Source organism: Musca vetustissima, unplaced genomic scaffold, assembly GCF_032173495.1.
Source record: "Musca vetustissima isolate MV318-11 ecotype Yass unplaced genomic scaffold, APGP_CSIRO_Mvet_v1 utg2910, whole genome shotgun sequence".
Lineage (NCBI taxonomy): Eukaryota > Metazoa > Arthropoda > Insecta > Diptera > Muscidae > Musca > Musca vetustissima.
Genome location: NW_026885361.1, coordinates 425,273 through 450,174, shown reverse-complemented (window position 1 = coordinate 450,174; position 24,902 = coordinate 425,273). Strand labels below are relative to the sequence as shown.

The 24,902-nt window shown below is 26.8% G+C and overlaps 1 protein-coding gene across 5 annotated transcripts in view; it reads right to left on the bottom strand.

The window, feature by feature from the left end:
• Positions 1–2,176: 2,176 nt before the first annotated feature.
• LOC133332623 (phosphatidylinositol-binding clathrin assembly protein LAP) overlaps positions 2,177–24,902 on the bottom strand; it is a 37,746-nt gene continuing 15,020 nt past the window's right edge. For 2 of the 5 annotated variants that reach the window (XM_061541007.1, XM_061541008.1), the window contains 5 exons: positions 22,667–22,759; positions 14,207–14,459; positions 10,278–10,377; positions 4,816–4,905; positions 2,177–2,407 (listed from right to left, as the gene is read on the bottom strand). In XM_061541007.1, coding sequence (XP_061396991.1) covers positions 2,201–2,407; positions 4,816–4,905; positions 10,278–10,377; positions 14,207–14,459; positions 22,667–22,759 — 743 coding nt within the window. In that variant the 3' untranslated portion in view covers positions 2,177–2,200. Of the gene's footprint in view, positions 2,411–4,815; positions 4,906–10,277; positions 10,378–14,206; positions 14,460–22,666; positions 22,760–24,902 lie in introns of all 5 variants that reach the window. The other 3 variants (XM_061541009.1, XM_061541010.1, XM_061541011.1) reach the window with 3 other exon arrangements.

The following is a 24,902-nucleotide window of genomic DNA, read 5'->3' as shown; positions in this document are numbered from 1 at the left end:
TATTAGAAGATTTATAAAAACCGAAGATTGCTTATTCTCTTGTAGAATAGAAGGCATCTACTTCCTCAAAAAAAAATATTCCTTTTTCTCCCATTTACTTCTTCCCATAGAATAGAAAACATTTTCTACTTCCTATCCATAGAATGATACCCCAGGATTATTAGAAGATCTTCTATGGGTATCTTTCTATGGAATATAAGAAGATCCCTTTTTCTTCATCCCATGGAATGAGGCCTTCTTTTCCCTTCTTCTTACCCAATAGTACAGAAAAATTTTCCTACTTCTTCCATATATTAGAACAACAACATCTCACCTTCTTCTTAAGACTTTTGAAGACCCTAAAATCTGAGCATATTTTCTGCGACTTTTCATTTAAACTCTATTATTAATTACTAAAGGATTTTTTAAGGGGGTACATAAAATATTTAAAGCATTTGAATATTTGTCTGTATTATACATTTATAGCACATTGATTACAAAAACAAATCTAAAATTTTACAAATACAACTCTTCTTTTTAATTTTCTTCTTTACAAAAAAATAGAAAACATGGATACATAAAGGGGCATGACTATGTAATTAGAAGAAGCAAAAGATGACGAGGGGTTTGAAGCCATGTCTTGTTTAAATCGAGTTCCAATTGGAGTTAAGACGAAAAAACATTGCATATTTTAAGGCGCAGGAAAGAAAGATTTGGTTTAAAGGGTTATAATTTTCGGTAATCAATATTGCAGCTGTTTAGCAGGATACTGCATTTTCGAGAAAAAATACATCTCTCTCAAGAATATCTCAGCTATGTGATGGAAACCAATTTTAGTTTCTAGAAAATAAATACTTTGAATTTTAAAATATTTTTTTGAACATTCATCAAAAACGTGAATTAAAAAAACATGTATTTATTTAAAATTCCACAAAGTCGTTTTTGCGAACATCCAAAAATGTTTTTCAAACTCTGTGTTGGATTACACAAGTGTAAATTAAAAAAAATCAATAATCTTTGACTCAGTAGTGGAATTTAAAAAATATATTTTTTTACAATACACAAGCGCAAATTTTAAAAAATATTTTTTTTTCAATAACTATATAGGTTTCGAATATATATAATTATTGAAAAATATTTTTTTAAATTCGCGCATGTGTAAACATTTCTATAATCCAACCAGAGTTGAATGTTTGAAAAACATTTTTGAATGTTCTCAAAAATGACTTTGTGGAATTTAAAAAAAAACATGTTTTTTAGAGTGATTTAATTTCGATCACATTTCTGAATATTTATGCAAAAAGGTGGAGAAGACATTAAGCTCGCAAAGGGACTCCAAATAGCCTAGAATTCGTGAGGGTATTTTTTAAAGATATTTAGAATTGTTTTTTTTTTACATTAAAAAGAAAGCATGCTGTTTCAGGTTATTGTTAGTAGTTTTTTGTTATATAAATATTTTCAAAATTCTATCATTTGTTTTTTTTTTGTATTTATATTTGTTTTATTCATTTGTTTTTTTATATATGTATTTAGTTATGTATGGTTCTTATCATTTTTTTCTGTTTTTGTAGGTAACATTAAAAAGAAAGCATGTTTTTTGTTTTTTTTCTTGTATATATAAATATATATATAATATTAAATATAAACTAATAAATAATAGGTATTTAATAGTATTTTTTATATATATATGTTTCAACTTGTTGGGTTTTATGATTTGTGGTAATAGTGTGTGTATATATATAATATTTAAATATAAATATAATTTGTTTTTGTTTTATCATCATCTAAAGTTGGGTTTAATTCTTAATCATCATCATTGTTATCATGAATTATTTGTTGTGGTTGTTGTATTCCATAATCGTTATAATTAAATATAAATTTTTGTCTTGTTTTGTTTTAACATAATAATTAAATTTTGTTTTTCTTTTTTTTTAATAGATTTTTTTTCAACTCTTTTTCTTTTGAGGAGAAGGAGGGGGCGAAAAAGAGTCTTAGGAGTGTGTATGTATGTACTTCTCTCTTGTGTTTCATTTTTTTTGTTTCTTTTTGTGGTATATTTTGTTTAACAATTATTTTGTTGTTGTATATTTATATAATAATTTCTTGTTTTTGTTTTTCAACTACATTTTTTATATAGATTTTTTGTTTTTAAATATATAATAATTTTTTTATTAATATTATTGTTTTAGTTTTGCTGTGGTTTTGTTGTTGTTGTGGTAATTTATAACGCTCCAAAAGGATCTAAGGGTACGCTTTTATTGCCGCCATTTGTCTGCATCATCGTCTGCATGACGGGCTGCTGTTGCTGTGTTGCCTGCATCAGACCAGCTGGATTACTTGGCATCATCATGGGCGCTGCTGTCATCGTCGGTGGTACGCCAGTCAAAGGGGCTTGGCCCATCATAGGTTGTCCCATCACCGGCATCCCCTGCTGCAATATTTCCGATACGAAAACGAAAATAAAACAAAAAAGAAGAGAAAAAGAACAAAACACCATGACCATTATGGAGGTCAAAGTGGGTGTGGTTTAGTTAGTAAAAATTATTAATTATTAAAAAAAAATTGTAGGAATTATTATGTAAATTGTTTTTTTTTTACTTGGACGCAATCAAAACTTATCATGCATATAGCAAGTCACAATACATTCTATGTAAGTTGGGGGGTTTCTATTTTTCTAGTGTGTTTCTACGTTACTATTGTTGTTGTATATATTGTAGGTATATAAATATATTGCTAGCTAAATATATATCTAAGACCTCTAGATATTCATATATAAATATTGGTTCTAATATTTATTAATTGTTACTAAGTTATTCAAAAATTTTTTGTAATAAATTAAAATAGGACCAATAGGAAATATTTTGAAAATTATAAAAAAAATATTTTTAAATATATTTTTTAAAGAATAATACTTTCGAGGCCTTACAAAGGCGTGGATTTTTCAAAGAATAATCTTTTCGAGGCCTTACAAAGGCGTGGATTTTTAAAAGATTAATCTTTTCGAGGCCTTACAAAGGCGTGGATTTTTAAAAGAATAATCTTTTCGAGGCCTTACAAAGGCGTGGATTTTTAAAAGAATAATCTTTTCGAGGCCTTACAAAGGCGTGGATTTTTAAAAGAATAATCTTTTCGAGGCCTTACAAAGGCGTGGACTTATAAAAGAATAATCTTTTCGAGGCCTTTCAAACGCGTGGATTTTTAAAAGAATAATCTTTTCGAGGCCTTACAAAGGCGTGGACTTATAAAAGAATAATCTTTTCGAGGCCTCACAAAGGCGTGGACTTTTAAAAGAATAATCTTTTCGAGGCCTTACAAAGGTGTGGACTTTTAAAAGAATAATATTTTCGAGGCCTTACAAAGGCGTGGACTTTTAAAAGAATAATATTTTTGAGGCCTTACAAAGGCGTGGACTTTTAAAATAATAATCTTTTCGAGGCCTTACAAAGGTGTGGATTTTTAAAAGAATAATCTTTTCGAGGCCTTACAAAGGCGTGGATTTTTAAAAGAATAATCTTTTCGAGGCCTTACAAAGGCGTGGACTTTTAAAATAATAATCTTTTCGAGGCCTTACAAAGGTGTGGATTTTTAAAAGAATAATCTTTTCGAGGCCTTACAAAGGCGTGGACTTTTAAAAGAATAATTTTTTCGAGGCCTTACAAAGGCGTGGATTTTTAAAAGAATAATCTTTTCGAGGCCTTACAAAGGCGTGGATTTTTAAAAGAATAATCTTTTCGAGGCCTTACAAAGGCGTGGATTTTTAAAAGAATAATTTTTTCGAGGCCTTACAAAGGCGTGGATTTTTAAAAGAATAATCTTTTCGAGGCCTTAAAAATGCGTGGATTTTTAAAAGAATGAAAAATTATTAAAAGAATCCATTCTTCAGATATGACTTAAAAATGTATTTTTTTTAAATCCACGCCTTTGTAAGGTCTTTGCGTCTATACAATTTCTCATTTTTTCCTATTGGTCTTTCAATACAAAAAATAATGAAAATCAAGTTGTACAGTTCTACAAATTAAATGTATAAATATTTTAGCATACAACAAACAGTTTGTCAAGAAATTATTTTCATAAATGTATTTAATACAAAAAAAAGAATATTTAAAAATAAAATTGTAGAACAATTTTAAAGTTTTTTAATGTTCAATATTTAATAGGTTTTTAAATATTTATATTTCCTTGACACCCTGCATGTGTACCATATATATGTAGAAATAACTACTTGTGTATATGTGTGTGTAATAATTGCATTTTTTTCATATAAAATAGATCGATCTGAAAGAGTACAGCGTGTATTGTTGTATAGCTTAAGGCATGACTGACTGATTGACTAGAAGAAGTAGAGTGTTTTTGGAGGAAGAGGGGGAAATGTGGGATAGTAAGGAAAATATGCATTGCATTTGTATTGAAATTAAAATCAGAAACAAAAATAGATATTTCCTTAAGAGAAATATATATATATATGAATTGATATGTAAATTAGAAGAAGATAGAAACATTTTTGCAAATTTTCTCATGTTAGTGATTATGATGAAGTTGATTATTTGAAAGAAAAAAAAGAGGGATACAAAAAATAACAAGGCAAATTAAAAATTAAATAATGCTATTAACAAACAAAAAATAAAATAAAAAATTAATAATTAACGTAAAAATTAAATATTAACCAAAAATTAATAATTAACAAAAATTTTAATAATTAACAAAAAAATATTAAATTACATAAAAAACTTAAAAAATATCTTTTAATTTACATAACTCTTATTATTTATTATTAACTTTAACGAAAAAAAATGAAACAAAAAATCAACTTAAATAAAATTAAAAATTAAATCTTACCTGCATATAATTTGGTATTACAGGATAATTAGCATGTATATACGGATGATTAATTGTGATTGGCGCAGGACTTACAGTCATGCCATGTGCCTAATACAATTATTACAATATAATATTATATTATCATATATTATTTGTTTAAGAGACGACATTTGATTTTAAAATAATTATAATTAGAATTTAAAATTAGTTAACAAAAATAAAAAATTAAAATATATTGTCAATATTTTGGTTGTGTTATTGTCATTATTTTTAATATACATAAAATAATTGTTTGTTATATTAAAAAAACAACATTTGTGTGTATTTATACAAAAAAAAAATAATACAATTTGTTTTTTTAATTTAAATTTTTTCACACATATTTTTCAAGTTAAGGGTGGTAGTTGGGAGGGAGATCAGATGTAACAACGATTTTGAACAATCGTTTATTATTTTTGTTCGTTAATTTACAACAACGCATTTCATGGGCAACATTGAACAACGAACATTCGTTTAGGATTCATTCAAACAACATTTTTCATTGAATGATTAGTGGTTGGTCGGTTGTTTGGTTGGTTGGTTGCAGGATGACGTTGTTTAGACATGTTGATTGATAATAATGACGACCACGATGATGACACACAACACAATGGCGTGGTTGTAAAGAGGGGGTATAGGTAGGCAATGTTTGATTTGATTTGGTTGGAGGGTCAGGTTGTGAGCGGATTACAGTTGTGAGGAGTTGTTGGTGGTTTAGGCACAGATAGTAGTAGTTACACAGACACAAACCAGTAGAATAAAAACCAAAAAATGAAAAACATAAAAAATAGAAACAAAAAAAAAAATAATGTGAGTTAGTTGGAAAATAAGAAAGGAAATAAAAAATATATAGCGATATAAATAAAAATAAATATTGTATACAAATAAAAAATAATATATCTATAAAAATTATTATTTAAATAGATATTTTTATAAAAATAAAAAAAAATATTTAAAAATAAAAAAATACTTAAAATTAAAAAAAAATTTAAATAAATAAAATTATATAATAAAAATTGATACCATTTTATATTCGGTTTAGGTTCTAGGTTCTAGCGAGATTTAATAGATTATCATAAACCTCGTTTAATTCCGGAAGAATTCACCATTGCTGCCACTAAAATTTCCTGCTTGTTAACATTTTTTTTGTAAATATGTATATTTTTTCCAGAACGTCTTTGTTTAAAAAAAATATATATTTCCAAGGGTTATTATTATGTTCGTGAATTTTTAAAACTATTTTGAAAGAGTGATGAGGGACGTTAAGGATGTTGTTTGACATTTTTTAAATAATTTTTACAGAGGCCTTTGTAGGCGTGTGATTTATTTCAATGGTCAATGACATTATTGGACCATACCAATGCGGCTTCAGACCTGGCAAATCCACCATTGACCAGATTTTCACTCTGCGCCAAATCCATCTATTCGTCGACTATAAAGCCGCATTCGACAGCCCTATCCGTTAAAAGGTGTCGGCATTTGGCATTTCTGCAAAATTAATACAGCTATGCAGGAAAACTTTAACTGGCACAAGATCAGCAGTTAAAGTCGGAAAGGACCTCTTGAGGCCACCCCCGCCAGACCAAATTCACGCCCTACAAGACGCTGACACTACCCGTGCTGTTATATGGATCTGAAGCATGGGTACTTGCGCAAGCAGATGAGGCATCTCTTGGAGTGATTGAGAGAATAATTCTCCGAAAGATCTATGGACCGATCTGCGTTGACGGTGAATATCGGTGTCGAATGAACCAATATTTTGTACCAGCTATTCTCGGACATCGACATTGTTAGACGTATTGTATTTTGCATTTTTAAATAAAAATATTTTTCGTGGTATATTTTTAGGCGTAGATTTTTAAAATGATATTTTCAAGGCACATTTTTAGGCGTAGATTTTTAAAGGGATATTTTCAAGGCATATTTTTAGGCGTCGATTTTTAAAGGGATATTTTCAAGCCATATTTTAAGGCGTTAATTTTTAAAGGGATATTTTCAAGCCATATTTTTAGGCGTTAATTTTTAAAGGGATATTTTCAACGCCTTTGTTTACTTGTGGACTTTTAACAGAACATTTTTCCTAGGTCTATCTGAGGCGCGAAGTTTTAAACGAATATTTTTCCTAGGCCTATATGAGGCGCGGATTTTTAAAACAATATGTTTTCACATGAAAATAATTTTTTCAAGTTAAATTTTTAGGCATGGTTTTTTAAAAGAACATATTTCAAGTTACACTTTTAGATGTGGATTTTGAAATGAATATTTTCCATGGTCTAACTGGGGCCTGAAATATTTTTCAAAGGTCTTGATTTTTATAAAAATATTTTTTCAATGGTTTACTTTTAGGTCTGGATTTAAAAAAAAAAAATATTTTTTTAAAGACATACTTTTAGGCGTTGACTTTTAAAAGAAAAATTTCAAAGGTATATTTTTAGGAGTGGATTTTTGAAAGATTATTTTTCCAAGGTGGATTGGCGTAGATTTATTGAAAGAATATTTATCGAGGTATATTTGTAGGCGTAGATAATATTTTCCCAAATTCTCCGAAAGATCTATGGACCGATCTGCGTTGACGGTGAATATCGGCGTCGAATGAACCATGATTTGTACCAGCTATTCTCGGACGTCGACATTGTTAGACGTATTGAGCTGCAGCGACTACGTTGGCTAGGTCATGTTGTGCGAATGGATGAAGATGCCCCAGCCCAGAAGGCATATAAAAGCGAACCAGCTGATGGTTCACGCAGAAGGGGAAGGCCACGAATAAGATGGAAGACAACATTGCGAATATGGTCTTTCAAATTGGAAAAACTGCGCAAAAAACCGACGCGCATGGAATTTTTTTAGTTCGGCTTATGGAACGAAAGTGCTGTCAGAAAATTTGTATTAAAGAATATTTGTAGGCGTAGATTTTTAAAAGTATATATTTCAAGGTATACTTAGAAGCGTGGATTTTTAAATAAAAATATTTTTTTGGTGGTATATTTTTAGGCATAGATTTTAAAGGGATATTTTAAGGCGTTGATTTTTAAAGGGATATTTTCAACGCTTTTGTTTACTTGTGGACTTTTAACAGAACATTTTTCCTAGGTCTATCTATTTGAGGCGCGAATTTTTAAAAGAATATTTTTCCTAGGCCTATATGAGGCGCGGATTTTAAAAACAATATGTTTTCACATGTATACCCTTAGCCATGGATTTTTTAAAGAATATTTTTGAACTGTATATTTTTAGGCGTTGATTATAAAAATGATTTTTTCAAGTCATATTTTTTGGCGAAAATTTTGAAAAGAATTTTTTCAAGTTGTACTTCGGCATGGATTTTTAAAAGAATATTTTTCAAGTTATACCTTTTTCAAAGGTTTACTTTTAAGTCTTGATTTTTATAAAAAATATTTTTTAATGGTTTATATTTAGGTCTGGATTTTTTAAAAAAAATATTTTTTTCAAAGGCACACTTTTAGGCGTTTATTTTTAAAAGAAAAATTTCAAAGGTATATTTTTAGGAGTGAATTTTTGAAAGATTATTTTTCCAAGGTGGATTGGCGTAGATTTTTTAAAAGAATATTTATCGAGATATATTTTTAGGCGTAGATAATATTTTCCCAAGGCATACTTTTAGGCGTGTAATAAAAAAATTTGCAAATGCATAGTTTTAGGCGTTGATTGTTAAAGAGCTCTTGTAAATGCATACTTTTTGGCGTGGATTTTTAAAACATTCTTGTAGATGCATACTTTTAGCCATGGATTTTTTAAGAATATTTTTCAAGGTACACTTTTGGGTGTGGCTTTTTAAAGAACATTTTTCAAGGTATGCCTTTAGGAGTGGCTTTTTAAATAAAATGTTTCGAGGCATACCTTTACGAGTGGCTTTTTAACGACTATTTTTCCATTGCCTATCAATTCGTGGATTTTTAAGGAATATTTTTCAAGACCTTTAAGAAATGTGAATTTTTAAGAAATAATTTTTCAAGTACTTTAAGAAGCGTATTTTTTTAGAATAATTTATCAAGATCTAACGAAAGCGTGGATTTTTCGAAAGAATAATTTTTATTTATGCCTTTTTAGAAGTGTGGATTTTAAGGAATATTTTTTTTCAAGACACCGGAAGCTTGGTTTTTTTAAAGAATATTGGTTTTAGAACAAAAGACAATATTTTCGGTAATTATTTTTTATTACCATTTTCGATACATGCCACGAGCTTCGATGTGTGCCTTTTACAAACTCCTAACCCTTCAGATTTTTCATAAAGTCTCTCCGACTCTTTTGTTCGGCTATAAAGTCTTTTTCTGTCCCTTTAGCTTGCCCTTACCAATTAATTTCGCCTCTAAGTTCTGTCTGGCTATTGAAATCGTGTATAAAGTTTCATCGAGCCTTCAGCCCGGATCACATAGCGCTTTATCTTGTCTATAAAGTATTCCTTCTACCCTTCACTTAGATACTAGACTCTGGACTGACATTCCAAACATCTATATAGACTCTCTGATCCTTTAACTCGCTCATTAAGACTGCCTGGGGTTTCAGCTGGTCTCAAGAGTCATTCCGGTTTATGGTCGCCTGGCCATTCGGCTCATTTATAAAGACTCCCTGGCCCTTCAGCTCGTTTATAAAGGACTTTAGCGTGTATTCGTGTCTAGTGACTATTTGCCATTGAACTATCAAGAAACGTTGACCCTTCGAGGCCTATCAACTAACCTCTTCAAGCATGATCTCCCCAATTCGGTTATGACTCTACGAAGTTACGATACAGTTCGTCTAAAATATTTGCTCACCAAACTGAGGATATGTTTATCAATTATGGGAAATTCTAAATACTTTTTTCTAAATAATTTCAATAAATATTTGTCAAGCCAATATTCAGTATTGAATTATGTGATTTTTTTATTATAGCATAGCAATATAAAATAATAAAAAATTATAAATATAATAAGGAAAATATTAAATAAAATAATAAATAGCGAAAAATTATTGTAAAATAATAATATAAAAAAACTATAATAATGTTATAGCGATTTCAAATGCAAACTGACACAACAAACGGCACGTAGGTAATTTTTTTTTTTCAGAAAAAAATATAAATGAAAACGGAACTTCGTCATAATCCTTTATTTTGGTTTTAACTGAGCCCATCAAAAGCTCTCAAATAAAATCGTTAGTATTTTTTTGTTTAATTTCCAAATAAATTTGAAAGAAAAACAAAATAAATTTCATTAGCTATAAGCCTGAAGTTTTTAACTATCGAATTTTAGTAAAAAAAAAACAGAAGCAGCAGATTTTTTTTTTTTTTTGGATTTTTAAAAAAATAGCACTTTTACGGAATATTTTATTTTGGATTTGTTATTGTATCTAATAGATAGTCTTGTAGTTGTTTGTGGTTCTATATTCTGTTTGTTTTGTAGTTGTAGTTGTTGTTGGTTTTTAAGCAAATACAAAACACTCACCATTGGACGATAGCCAGCACCAGTTGTAGCAGCCATGGGTTGAGGTGTCCAATTAGCACCGGGTTTCGCGGTATTTTTCGGTGAATTCCATTGCACAGGTCTATGGAAAATGAATAATAATGGGAAGAAGAGTTTTTGTTTGTTTTGTTGTTGTTGGGCTAGTATTTTTTGCTTTTTGGTGGGGGAATAGTTATGTGGGGTGTGAAATTGAAATGGTAAATTGACATGGATGATATAGGCGTAATGGTGAAGGATGGATATCATCTAGGAAGTTCTAGGAACAGAAGGAACAGATGGCCGTGAGCTAGAGGCATTGGGGAAGGAAGTTCCTAGATTTTTTTTTTTTAATTTTGCCAGTTTTGAGTTAAGCCAATTATTTTTAAAATAATAAAATAACATGACATATTACACAGTGCTTTATTAAATTTTAGAATTTTTAAAATATATTTTTTTAAGACTTTTCAATTTAAAAAAAAAAAATTTTTGTTAAATATTTTTTCGAAGGCGTGAACTTTTTTAACTCATATTTTTTTAAAACGTGATTTTTTAAATATATTTTTTGATAGAGTGGATTTAAAAAAAAAAATATTTTTTTTTTTGAAAGACAATTTTTTTAAATATATTTTTTCGAAGACTTGGATTGAAAAAAAAATATTTTGGGAAGACCAATATAGGAGTGGATTTAAAAAAGGCTTCCATTTTTAATTTACTTTTTTCGAAGGCGTGAATTTTTTTAAAACTCCCTTTTTTTTTAATTCGTGGATTTTTTAATATTTTTTCAAAGGCGTAGATTTATAAAAAAATTGAATTTTTTAGATTTAAAAAATCGAAAGCGTGAATTTTTACAACAACATTTTTTTCAAAAGCTTGTCTTTTAATTTTTTAATATTTTTTCAAAGGCGTAGATTTGTAAAAAAAAATATTTTTTTCGAAACTTTTAGATTTAAAAAAATCGAAGACGTGAATTCTTACAACAAAAATGTTTTTGAAGGCTTCAATTAAAAAAATATATTTTTTCAAGCACCATTTTTAAAAAAAATATTTTTTTGTAATTTTTGAATTGAAAAAAAAATTTTTTTGAAGGCTTGGATTTTAAAAAAATATCTTTTTAAACTCCATCATACTTTTCAAACACAATTATAAGCGCCGATTTAAAAAATCTTTTTTGAAGACGTGGATCTAAAAAAAATTTTGTTGATGGCTTGTATTAAAAAATATATATATTGTTTTTTTTAGGCGGGGAAATTTTAATAAAAAAGTAAAAAAAATATTTTGGATTAAAAAAAATATTTTTTCGATGGCTTGAAAATTTTAATAAAAATTAAAAAAAATATATTTTTCGCAGGTTTGGATTTATTCACATTTTTTCGAAGTTTTTGATCTTTTGATTAAAAAATATTTGTTTTTCGAAATTTTGAATTTAAAAAAAAAAAATATTTTTTTTCAAAATTTTGGATTTGAAGAAACAAATTTTTTCGATAGCGTGAAAATTTTAATTTTAAAACTCCCTTTTTTAAAATCGTGGATTTTTTAATATTTTTTCAAAGACGTAGATTTGTAAAAAAAATTTAATTTTTTAGATTTAAAAAAATCGAAGGCGTGAATTTTTACAACATTTTTTTCAAAAGCTTGTCTTTAAATTTTTTAATATTTTTTCAAAGGCGTAGATTTGTAAAAAAAATGTCGAATCTTTTAGATTTAAAAAAATCCAAGTCGTGAATTTTTACAACAATTTTTTTTAAAAGCTTGTCTTTAAAAAAAGTTTCAAGCACCATTTTAAAAAAAAATATTTTTTCGTAATTTTTGAATTGAAAAAAATATTTTTTTGAAGGCATGGATTTTTAAAAAATATCTTTTTAAACTCCATCATATTTTTCAAACACAATTATAAGCGCCGATTTAAAAAATCTTTTTTGAAGACGTGGATCTAAAAAAATTTTTGTTGATGGCTTGTATTAAAAAATATATATATTGTTTTTTTTAGGCGGGGAAATTTTAATAAAAAAGTAAAAAAAATATTTTGGATTAAAAAAATATTTTTTCGATGGCTTGAAAATTTAAAAAAAAAAATATTTTTCGAAGGTTTGGATTTATTTACATTTTTTCGAAGTTTTGGATCTTTTGATTAAAAAATTTTTGTTTTTCTAAATTTTGAATTTAAAAAAAAATATTTTTTTTCAAAATTTTGGATTTGAAGAAACAAATTTTTTCGATAGCGTGAAAATTTTAATAAAAATGCATAAAAAATATTTTTTCGAAGGTTGGATTAAAACAAAAATATGCATTTTTCGAAGTTTTTTGAATAAAAAATATTTTTTTTCGAAATTTTGGATTTTGATAAAAATTTCCTAATTTTGAATTTGAAAAAAATATTTTTCTTCGAAATTTTGGATTTGAAAAAAAATCAAAATTTTCGATTTGAAGAAAAATATTGTTTTCGAAATTATGAATTTTTTTTTGCAAATTTTTTCGAAAAAAAAATCTCAAAGATTTTTCTTTACAAAAAATCTTTGGTTTTTGGCGGAGATCATACGACCAAATTAAATTAGAAAGGACAAATATCTAAAATATGGAGGATTATTTTCAAATTCTCATAAAAATAAATTATTGTGTTTCATTAAAAACTGTTATACTCGAAAAAATGGAATTAAATTTGTGAAATTAATTACAGGTGCAAAAACAATTATTTTTTAATCAATTGAAGAACTTTTTTTCAAAAAAAAAAAAAAAACAAAAAAATAAAATCCAATTTTTTCGAAATTCCTTTCAAAATATTTTTTTTTTTTTCAAAATGCATTTTTTGAACTTTCGCCCACGAAATTAAAATGGCATCCATATTATTGAAGAATTATTTCATAATTCGCCTAAAACAAATTTTTGTGCTGTATAACAGTTTGGATATAAACTGTTATAATCGAAAAAAAAAATTACAAAAAAATAAGAAATTTAAGATAATTGACTTGTAATATATTTAGAATTGCCTATGATACATTTCATAATTTTTAGGACAATTTTTTTTTTAAGTATAACAGCTTTTATTGAAACTGTTATAATACTGCAGAAAATATTTTTTCATTCATATTATTGAATTGAATTATTTCATAATTCGCCCAAAAAACTTATTTTTATGCTGTATAACAGTTTCAATAAAAACTGTTATACTTGAAAAATTGTTCTAAAAATTAAGAAATTTATCATAGGCAACTCTAAATATTTTTTTGGAACAGTTATACTGAAAATATATTTTTATGCTGTATAACAGTTTTAATATAAACTGTTATACTCTAAAATTTTTACTAAAAATCAAGAAATTCATCATAATTGACTTTTAATATATTTAGAGTTGCCTATGATACATTTCTTAATTTTTACAATTTTTTTCAAGTATAACAGTTTTTATTGAAACTGTCATAATACTGTAGAAAATATATTATTTTCGTCCAAATTATTGAAGAATTAGTTCATAATTCGCATTAAAGCCTTATTTTTATGCTGTATAACAGTTTCAATAAAAACTGTTATAATTGAAAAAATTGTGTTAAAAATTATATTGAAAGTCAATTTGAAATTTGTTTGAAACTGTTATACTGCAGAAAATATTTTTTCATGAGGATATTTTTTTTTCAAAAAAATTTAATACCAATATTTTTTAATATTAAAATTCCTATTTTGTTAAGAAATATATGTTGCACTGTGTAACAATGTTGATATTTTATTTTAAATTAATGATTTTTTTCGAAATATAAGCAAGCCAATTTTTTTTTATTTTTGAAAAATTTGCAAGAAAGAAATAAGAGAGCGAGTGAGAGAAAAGGAGCTAGGAAGGAAGCATGAGAACAGAGAGGGTGAGAGTAATGGACATGATGTCAGAGAACATGCATTGGAATGATATGTCATGTATGATGTTGTTGTTGTATTTTCTTACTCACTTTGTGGTAGCCGTTTTATTTATATTCAAATTTTCTACTAGCGACATTAGCGAACTATCCAAATCGCCGGTCAAGATTTTTCCAGTGCTGGCTGGTTGTTGTTGCTGCTGTTGTTGTTGGTGGTCACCTGAAGTTATAACATTTGTTTGATTTATGGATGTTTTGAGGCCGCCGCCGCCAGCAGCCATCGTGGCAGCTGTGGCTGAGGTGGCTGTTATGCCGGGCTTTAGGACATCACCCAGGGCATCAAAACCTTTTTAGTTGTTTTTGTAATTTTTTTATTTTGTTTTTTGTTATTAACACATTTGACCGGACATAAAGATTCCCCGAAAAGTTATTATTTTATTTAATTTCCCCAACAACCATTACGAGAGAGAGCGAGTGAAAAAAATTATGGGGATTTTTTTCGGGGGAGAGAGAGAGAGCATTGCGGTTTCATTAGGAAGTGCATATGGGTGTTTCCATGTAAATATATTTACATTATAATGGAATGTGGTAAGACATTTAGATTTCAAAATTTACAAAAAAACAAAATATAACAGTTATGGACATTAATATTTTGAGATATGAACCACCAAAACCCATGAATGGACATTTAGTTATACATTTAGATTAATTTCAAAAATATATATAAATATGGACCCGGGTTCGTTGCATGAGTTTATTCCACCATAGATATATTTTATACACATTATTATTGTTGTTGTAATTGTTATAAATGTTAGAACGTCGTTTGTGCCACCACATACATATTTGAGTTTGTAAATTCCCAAAACACACACATTGAAGATTTATTTTTTTTTAGATTTTTGTTTTAATTTTCACAACACGTCATGATCATTATTTTGGTTTTTAATTATTTTGTGGGTGTTTTAATTTATATATTATTAAAAAAACATAAAAAGAGAAGAAGAAAAAAAATACATTTGCAAAATAAATATTGATGAATTTGATTTGAGAAAAAGGGTTGTGTTTGGTTTTGCTTTGCATGTTTTTATATTTAATAATATAAAAATGTGGTTATACTAATAATAATAAATAACTATAAAGGTTCTAATTAAAAAAATGAAACATAAAACAAAAGAGAGAGAGAGGTGTTTGGGTAGAGGACGAGAGAGACAAATGACAGACAGCTTGACATTATAAGGGAAGGGTATTGTAAATGCATTGATTTTTGTCACAGGTAAGTGGTTTCCCAAAATGGGTGAAGCTGATAAAACTGGAAATTTAGCAATGATTTTTTTTTTTTCAATTTACCGTTTTTTTTTTTCAAAAATTCAATAATAAAATAATGGTTAAAAATCAAAATTGCCAGCATTTGAGAGAGAAATACTTTCTAAATGAATTAAAATTTAATTTTGTAGATGAAAACCGCGAAAAAATCGAAATTTTCGTCGTATAACAGTTTTGCTGAAAACTGTTATACTAGATTTTTTTACGTCAAAAAGTTAGAAATTTGAAGTCTATTACTAATTTATATAAATTTGATTCATTTTAAGGCATTTTAATTGTTATGCAAGAAAATCGAAATTTTCTTTGTATAACAGTTTTGCTGCAAACTGTTATACTAGATTTTTTTACGTCAAAAAGTTAGAAATTTGAAGCCTTTATATACATTTGAGATATTTTAAGAGTGTTTTAATTGTTTTATTACAATAAATCGATTGCTTTGTTCAAAATCACAAACAAAAAATCAAGTGAAAATGCAAAAAAAATCAATTTTGATGACATTTGAAATTGAAAAACATTTGAAAATATATTTAAATTGTTTGATTGATGTTAAAACATTGAAAAAAATCAATATTTTCTTAGTATAACAGTTTTTGGCGAAACTGTTATACTTGAATTTTTCTACCAAAAAATGCAGAAATTTGCAACATATTAGATTTAAATTGTTGTATTACAACAAATTAATCAATTTGTTCAAAATTACAACAACATCAGAAAGTTTCAAAACACCACAAATTTTGAAAATTAATAAAATTTTGGGAGTTAATATTAAAAAAAATTTAAAAAAAATCTCAGTATAACAGTTATGTCAATACTGTTATACAAGATTATTTTCTAACAAAAGAACTAAAATTGAAGTATAATACTATTATTTAAGTTGCTGGATGAAGCATTTTACAGCAGTTTTGTTTTGTTTCGTTTCGTTTCATTTTTATTCCAAATGACTGGGCAATTTATTCAGAATTACAACAAAAATTGAAAAAATATAAACCGTAGTGACATTATAGCGCGAAATATATCTCAACATTTATTTAAGTTGCCGGATTAATGTTAAAACATTGAAAAAAGGATTTTTTTCTCAGTATAACAGTTTTACCGAAACTGTTATACTTGAACAATTTATGCTATAAAAAAGTCCAGAAATGTATTTATCCAGAATTTGCAATTTATTTGAACCATTAAAATTGTTATATTAAAACAAATGGGTCAATTTTACAAAATTACAACAAAAATCATTTTCAAAATTGAAAAATTCGCAAAATTAGTAACACTTGCGAGTGAAAAAGTTTTCACAATTGTATTTTTTATGTTAAAACCTCGAAAAAATCAAAAATTTCGCAGTATAACAGTTTTACCAAAACTGTTATACACGTTTTTTTTGTGCAAAATGCACAAAATTGAAAGTGTATTACTAATTTCAATCAATTTGAAGTATTAAAATCCTTAAAAATTTGTATAATGCAATAGTGCAGCAAAGAAAAAAATTCAAAATATGTTTGAAATCATCTAAAATTATTGATAATTGAAGTTGAAATTCATCCCCTTTTTGCTGTTAAGAATTTTACAAATTCAATGTTTTTTCCTAAGTAAAACAGTTTCCCTAAAAGTGTTATACACGATTTCAAGTCAATGCATTTACAAATTGATACCCTACAACTCCAAGACAAGACTGAATCTTCAACATGAGAGTGGGAGAGAGAGACACTTAGTGAAATGTATTTTGACAAAACGTTATAAAGAAAAAGAAAAACAAAGCAAGCACATGAGAGAGAGATAATTTTAATGAGTATGGATATTATTTACAATAGTATTTTTCTTAAGATTTGTTTTTATATAACAACCACCACCATTATTAAAATGTACATATTTGCATTTTTAAAAAAAAAATCTATTTACACACATTGTTTTTTATACTCAAGAATAATATCCTAAATATTTATTTTAAAAGTCCTTGATAAAACGTCTAGTATATTACTTTGTTTGTAAATAAACTGTTATACAAATAACCTAAGCCATATATATGAAGGAAGAACATTTTCTGGTTTGGATTTGTGACAATTGAAAATAATTAAATTTAAGATTTGTTGAAGAATTAAAAATAAAAAAATAGAAATATGTAAAAAATATAAGAACATATATATAAAAAAATAAAAATACAAAAAAAATAATAAAAAATAAATAAAATTAAAAATATACTCAAAAAAGTATATATATCAAAAAATACAATTAAAATAATTATTCAATAAAACAAAAAGTTAAAAAAAAATTAAAACAAAATAAAAAAAACTTCAACAATTCAAAGATATTATATAAAACCAGTAAGGAAAGCATTAAAGTCGAACTGGGCCGACTATATAATACCCTTCACCACTTTGGGTATATTCTACATATGTCTCCTAACAGACTCCGCCTTTTCGAAAGAACATTGCCATGAAATTGCACGAAACTTGAATATGTGATCATTATGCCTTTGTGGAACCTATGCTGAATTTTATTTCATTGAACCGATTTTCACGGACGAAATATATACACGAAACTTATCGCACATCATTCTACGCTACGCCAAATTTCGTGCAAATCGGAAGATGTATATCGACTTCGGTGCACCATTTACATAAAATCGGACGAAAATATATATGAGAGCTATATCTAAATCAGGACCAATTATCATGAAGCCTAGCACACATCGTTCTAGACTCAATTCAGTACGCAATGCAAAATTTTGTCCAAATCGAAAAATATATGGGGACTTTACTTTAAATCGGACAAATATATATATATATATATATATATGTGAGCTATATCTAAATCTGAACCGATTCTCACGAAACTTAACACACATCATTCTAGACTCAATGCAGTACACTATGCCATATTTCGTCCAAATCGAAAGATATATAGGTACTTTGGTGTACCATTTACATTAAATCGGATGAAAATATATATGGAAGCTATATCTAAATCTGAACAGATTTCCACGAAACATAGCACCCATCATTTTAGACCTAAATCATTACGCTGTACCAAATTTAGTGCAAATCGAAAGATATGTGGGGACTTTGGTACACCATTTACCTTATATCGGTCGAAAATATATATGGGAGCTATATCTAAATCTGAACCGATTTTCAGGAATCTTAACACACATCACATCACCAAAATCATTAGACTGTGCCAAATTTCGTGCAAATCGAAAGATATGTAGGGACTTTGGTGTACCATTTACACAAAATCGGATGAAAATATATATGGAAGCTTTATCTAAATCTGAACCGATTTTCAGGAATCTTAACACACATCATTCTAGATCTAAATCACAAGGCTGTGCCAAATTTCGTGCAAATCGAAAGATATATTGGGACTTTGGTCAACCATTGACAGTAAATCGGTCGAAAATATATATGGGAGCTATATCTAAATCTGAACCGATTTTCACGAAACTTAGCACGCATCATTTAAGACCTAATTCATTACGCTGTGCCAAATTTCGTACAAATCGAATGATATATAGGGCCTTTGGTGCACAATTTACCTGATATCGGACAAAAATATATATGGGAGCTATATCTAAATCTGAACCGATTTTCACGAAACTTAGCACACATCATTTTACACCTAATTCAATACGCTGTACCAAATTTCGTGCAAATCGAAAGATATATAGGGACTGTTTACATTAAATCCGACGAACATATATATGGGAGCTATATCTAAATCTGAAGCGATTTTTCCCAATTTCAATAGGGATCGTAAATAAGTGACCCATGCCAAATTTTATCCAATTTGGTTCAAAAATCCGATCTGTACTTTGTTTACAATTTAACATGGACAGACAGACGGACGGACGGACGGACACGCATAAATCGACTTAGAAAGTGATTCTATGCATTTTCTCAAAATGAACCATGTGACTATCTCGTTTCCTTTTGCCTGTTACAAATTTATGCACAATGGCATAATACCCTGTACCACAGTGTGGTGAAGGGTTTTTAAAATATTAAATTAAAATAAAAAATGGCTAAAAATAAAATAACAAATTTAAAAAAAAATATATAAAAAAATACAAAAAAACTAAAGAATTCTAAATAAAAAATTTAAAAAAAAAAAACAAAAATAAATTAATAAATTTTAAAACTAAAAAAAGTAAAAATAAATAAACCCTTAAAACTACTGTTAAAATATTTTTTTTAATAAAAATCTATAAATACAATAATATAAAATCAAAATAAAAAAATGTAAAAATAAAATAATATAAGAAAAGTTTAATCGAATAGAAATACAAAGTATTAGTTAATAAATTTTAAAACTAAAAAAAAATAAATAACCCATATAAACTCTACTATTAATTTTTATTTTCAAATATAAAATCTAAAAATAGAATAAAATAAAAACAAAATTAAATTAAATTAAAAAGTCTATAAATAAAATAAAAAAATTCTATATAAAATTGCCACTGAAGTCTTGGTTTTACATTTGAATCTTTTTTAAATAAAAAATAAAAATATTCAAATAACTAATGTAAATTTTTTTTTTTTAATAAAAAATCTATACAATAAAAATATAAAATACAAGTAAAAATAATATAAGAATAGTTAAATCTAATAGAAATACAAATTATTAGTTAATAAAGTTTAATACTAAAAAATTAAAATAAATAACCCCTACAATTAATTTTTATTTTCAAATAAAAAATCTAAAAATAGAATAAAATAAAAACAAAATTAAAATAAAAAGTCTATAAATAAAATAAAAAAATTCTATATAAAATTGCCACTGAAGTCTTGGTTTTACATTTGAATCTTTAATAAATAAATAATACTCAAATAATTAATAAAATTAATTAAAAAATAACATAAAACGAAAAAAAAATGAGAAGAATATATATAACAAACTCTAAATGTCAAAATACAAAATTCCGTAAAAAATATAATAATAATAAATAATATATAAAAATAAAATAATTGAAATTAACAATTTTTTTATTAAATATATTTTAATAAAATTAAAAACAAATTTTTAACTTTTATAACAGTTTTCTTAAAGTGTTATACATCTATGTATAACACAAAAGAATTTTAAAACAACATCTCAAGAACAAGGATTTTGTTTTAGAATTCTTCTACTTTCAAATTTATTATAACCTAAAAATTGAATGCGAAAAATAATTAAAAATATAAAATGTTAACAGTTAAATTTTAGTTCATATATTTTTTATTAATTATTAATTAAAAAAAAATATGTTCTTCCTTCTTTAAAAGACCTACTCTGCTATCAATACACTTTACAATAGAATAACCTTGAGCTTGATACATAATGTAAAATTTAATAAAAGTCCTCCTTAGGATAGTTTTTTTTTTTTTAAACTTCTTCAGAAGAAAAATCCTATTCCCTATGACACACAGACATAATATGAAGGCACACGCGCGCTCACACAATCAAATTCATTTTCAAATTAAAAAAAGCAAAAAAAAATGTAGTTGTTTTTAACACAAAATATTCGAAAAATAAATAAAACATAAACGAGGACAAAAAACGTTGAGAAGGAGGTAAGCAAGAAAAAAAAACGTAGAGGTGGTACATAACATATAAACAAATAGGGATTTATTTGGAAAACATAATGGACAATCGGAAGCAGCAAAAAATAAACAAAGGGGAGAAACTAATTCAAAACGAATAATAACAACAAAATATGACTTAAAGAAAAAAACAACAAAATTGACAATTATTGTTGTACATCAAGAGATCATGTGACGAATATTGAATAATAATAATAATATTGAACAACAACAAAAAATATAAAGGACAATTTAGGCCACATATAAGCAGCACGTACTCTTCTAAGGACAATAAGACAAAAAAGAAAAACTACTTTGGCAAAAATATAACAAAAAATAAATATGATGCCCTCCATGGGAAGCACATGAGAGATAGCGATATTACACTAAAAAAAAAACGGTGAAAGGTGTGAAGGCACTACTACATTGTTTTGAGTACGGCGGCTTGGTTTTGAAAGCGTTTAAGGAGAAGTTTTTGGTTTTCATTGTGATTATAAAGAAAAAAATTAATACAACAAATCACCTGGTGGCAATGAAGTTGGCTGGGCCACTGCTTGAACCGGTGGTGTCCCACCAGCCGCCATAAAGAAATTTGTTTGATTTGCTTGTAACGGAATGGAATTGAAACTGTTCAATGGGGCCGATGATGACGACATCGATGACGGTGGTATAGCCGATGTGGAGGAGGAAGTAGAGGCTAACAATAAAGATGATGGATTCGAAGTTGTGGCTGTTTGATCATTGAATAAATTTTGGGGTTCCATTGAATCAAAAAAAGGATTTGCTAATGCTGCTCCACCAGTTGCTAAATAATTAAATGACAAAAAAAAATGGGGGTAACAAAATTAGGAATAGGGGGTAACAGTTTTTTTTTTTTGTAATTTTTTTTTCAATTTTTCCAATTTAAAACAAAATGCAAAAAATAACAACCAAAAAAAGAAAAACAAACTAATTAAAAACAACCTACTAAATTACTTCAAAGGGAGGGAGGGGCTGGGGAAAAATTCAACACAAAAACAAAATATTACTCTCTAGAGTTAATATTTATTATTGAATATTATGTTACGATTAATAAAAAGAAATTACCCTAATGACGACTTATTATTTAGAAACCAAAAAAATTATTTTAAATTATAACAAAACTAAAAAAATACAAACAAAATATTGAATTACAAAAAATAAATTATAGAAAAAAAAACAATTAAGAAAATATGCCATAGTTATTTGGTTATGTTTAGCGATGATGGAAAAAAAATTAGAAGACAGTTGACTGTAGGTTAAAGTTATGCTATTGACAAGTTTTGGTTAGTTTTTAGTTACTTATATATAGTAGTAGGTTTTTCTTGTTATTAACATTGTAAATATATTTATAGAACAGTATAGGTGTTAAATATTTATAGTATATTATGTAGAAAAAAAATCATTTTCAAAACTCTGGGGGTTAGTTTGTGGTTAACATAGTTTTGCTATTCAAATTGAGTGGAGGTTTATTATAAAATTTGTTAGTATATTTGAAAACTTTTTTTTTCAAAACAAGAACTTTAATAAATTTATTTTGTATTTTAAAATGAAAACAAAAAACGTAAAACAGAAAATTTGTAACTAGAGGAAAGCAAACAAATGCATAGTATCTTTTTTTTTTGGTTTAACGCCAAAAGGGGAACATCAAACTTACCGGCTGGCTCAGTATTACCAAATACCGAAGAGAAATTGCTGTCCGAAACAAATGCATTGGCCGCAGCCGAAGGTACTGAAGATCCATTGAAACCTAAATTATAGAAAACATAAATTTTTTAGTAATAGGAAAATCAAATATTGTAATGTGAAATGGAAACAAGTATTTAGATACATATGAGATATTACCTAATAAAAATATAAATATTAATAAAAAATATTTATAAAACAAGTATTTATAAAAAAAGTATTTATAAAAAAAATATTTATAACAAAATAAACTTAAATGAAAATAATGAATATTTTTTATTTTTCAATATTTATGTTTTAATATTTATTTTTATTTTTTAATATTTATTTTTATTTTATATTTTTTATATATATATTTTTAATTAGGAAATTATATATTTTTATATATATTTTATTTTTAATATAGGAAATTTTTAATATATATTTTTTTTTAATATTTTTATTTTTAATATTTTTTATTTTTATATATATTATTTTTATTTTTTAATATTTATGTTTTAATATTTATTTTTTTATTTTTTATTTTTTATATATTTTATTTTTTATATATTTTATTTTTTATATATTTTATTTTTTATATATTTTATTTTTTATATATTTTATTTTTTATATATTTTATTTTTTATACCCTTCACCACCACACTGTGCTACAGCGTATTATGTCGTTTTGTATATGTTTGTAACAGGCAAAAGGAAACGAGATAGACACATGGTTCCTTTTGAGAATATGCATAAAATCACTTTCTAAGTCGATTTATGCATGTCCGTCTGTCTGTCCATGTTAAATTGTAAACAAAGTGCAGGTCGCATTTATGATCCGATTTGGATGAAATTTGGCACAGCTCACTCATTTGGCCCAAGGACGAACCCTATTTGTGAAACCCTAATTGGGAAAAATCGTTCAGATTTAGATATAGTTCCCATATATATTTTCGTCCGATTTAATGTAAATGGTGCACCAAAGTCCCTATATATCTTTCGATTTGCACGAAACTTCGCATAACGTACTGAATTGAGACTAGAGTGATGTCTGCCAAGTTTCGTGAAAATCGATTCAGATTTAGATATAGCTCCCATATATATTTTCGTCCGATTTAATGTAAATGGTGCACCAAAGTCCCTATATATTCTTCGATTTGCACGAAATTTGACATAGTGTACTAAATTGAGATTGGAATAATGTAAATGGTGCATCAAAGTCCCTTAATATCTTTCAATTTGCACGAAATTTGGCACAGAGTAATGAATAAGGTCTAGAATGATGTGTATTAAGTTTCGGGAAAATCGGTTCAGATTTAGATATAGCTCCCATATATATTTTCGTTCGATTTAATGTAAATGGTGCACCAAAGTCCCTATATATCTTTCGATTTGCACGAAATTTGGCAAAACGTATCCAATTAAGTCTAGAATGATGTGTGCTGAGTTTCGTGAAAATCGGCTCAGATTTAAATATAGCTCCCATATATAGTTTCGTCCGATTTTATGTAAATGGTGCACCAAAGTCCCCATATATCTCTCGATTTGCACAAAATTTGACATAGCGTACTGAATTGAGCCTAGAATGATGTCTGCTAAGTTTTGTAAAAATCGGTTCAGATTTAGATATAGGTCCTATATATATACATATATATTTTTTCCTTCGATTTTATGTAAAGCGTGTACTAAAGACCCAAAGTTTGTACGATTCACATACAATTTTGTTGAAATTGGTTGAGATTTAGATATAGCTCCCATTTGTATGCTCGTTGGAGTTGCACCGGTTGACACGAAACGTATCAAACTGAGACACAGCCTACATATATACTACAAACGGGTATCTGATTGAGATTAAATTTATGTAAATAAAATCGATTTACATAAATTTGTCCCATTGTACGCAAACGACTCTAAACCCGAATGAAATGAAATTTAGCATAGGTTCCAGAAACACCATATATTCAAGTTTGTTCAATTTCATGTCAATGTTCTATCAAAAAGGCGGAGTCTGTTAGGAGACATATGTAGAATATACCCAAAGTGTTGAATGGTTTCATATAGTCCGCCCAGTCCGACTTTACTACTTTCCTTACTGGGTTTTTAATATTTTTTATTAATATATATTTTTTATTTTATTTGATTATATAATTGTTTTATATTGTTTTTATTTTATTTTTTATGTGTATTCTTATTTTGTTTGTTAAATAAATTTTTTATATATATTTTTT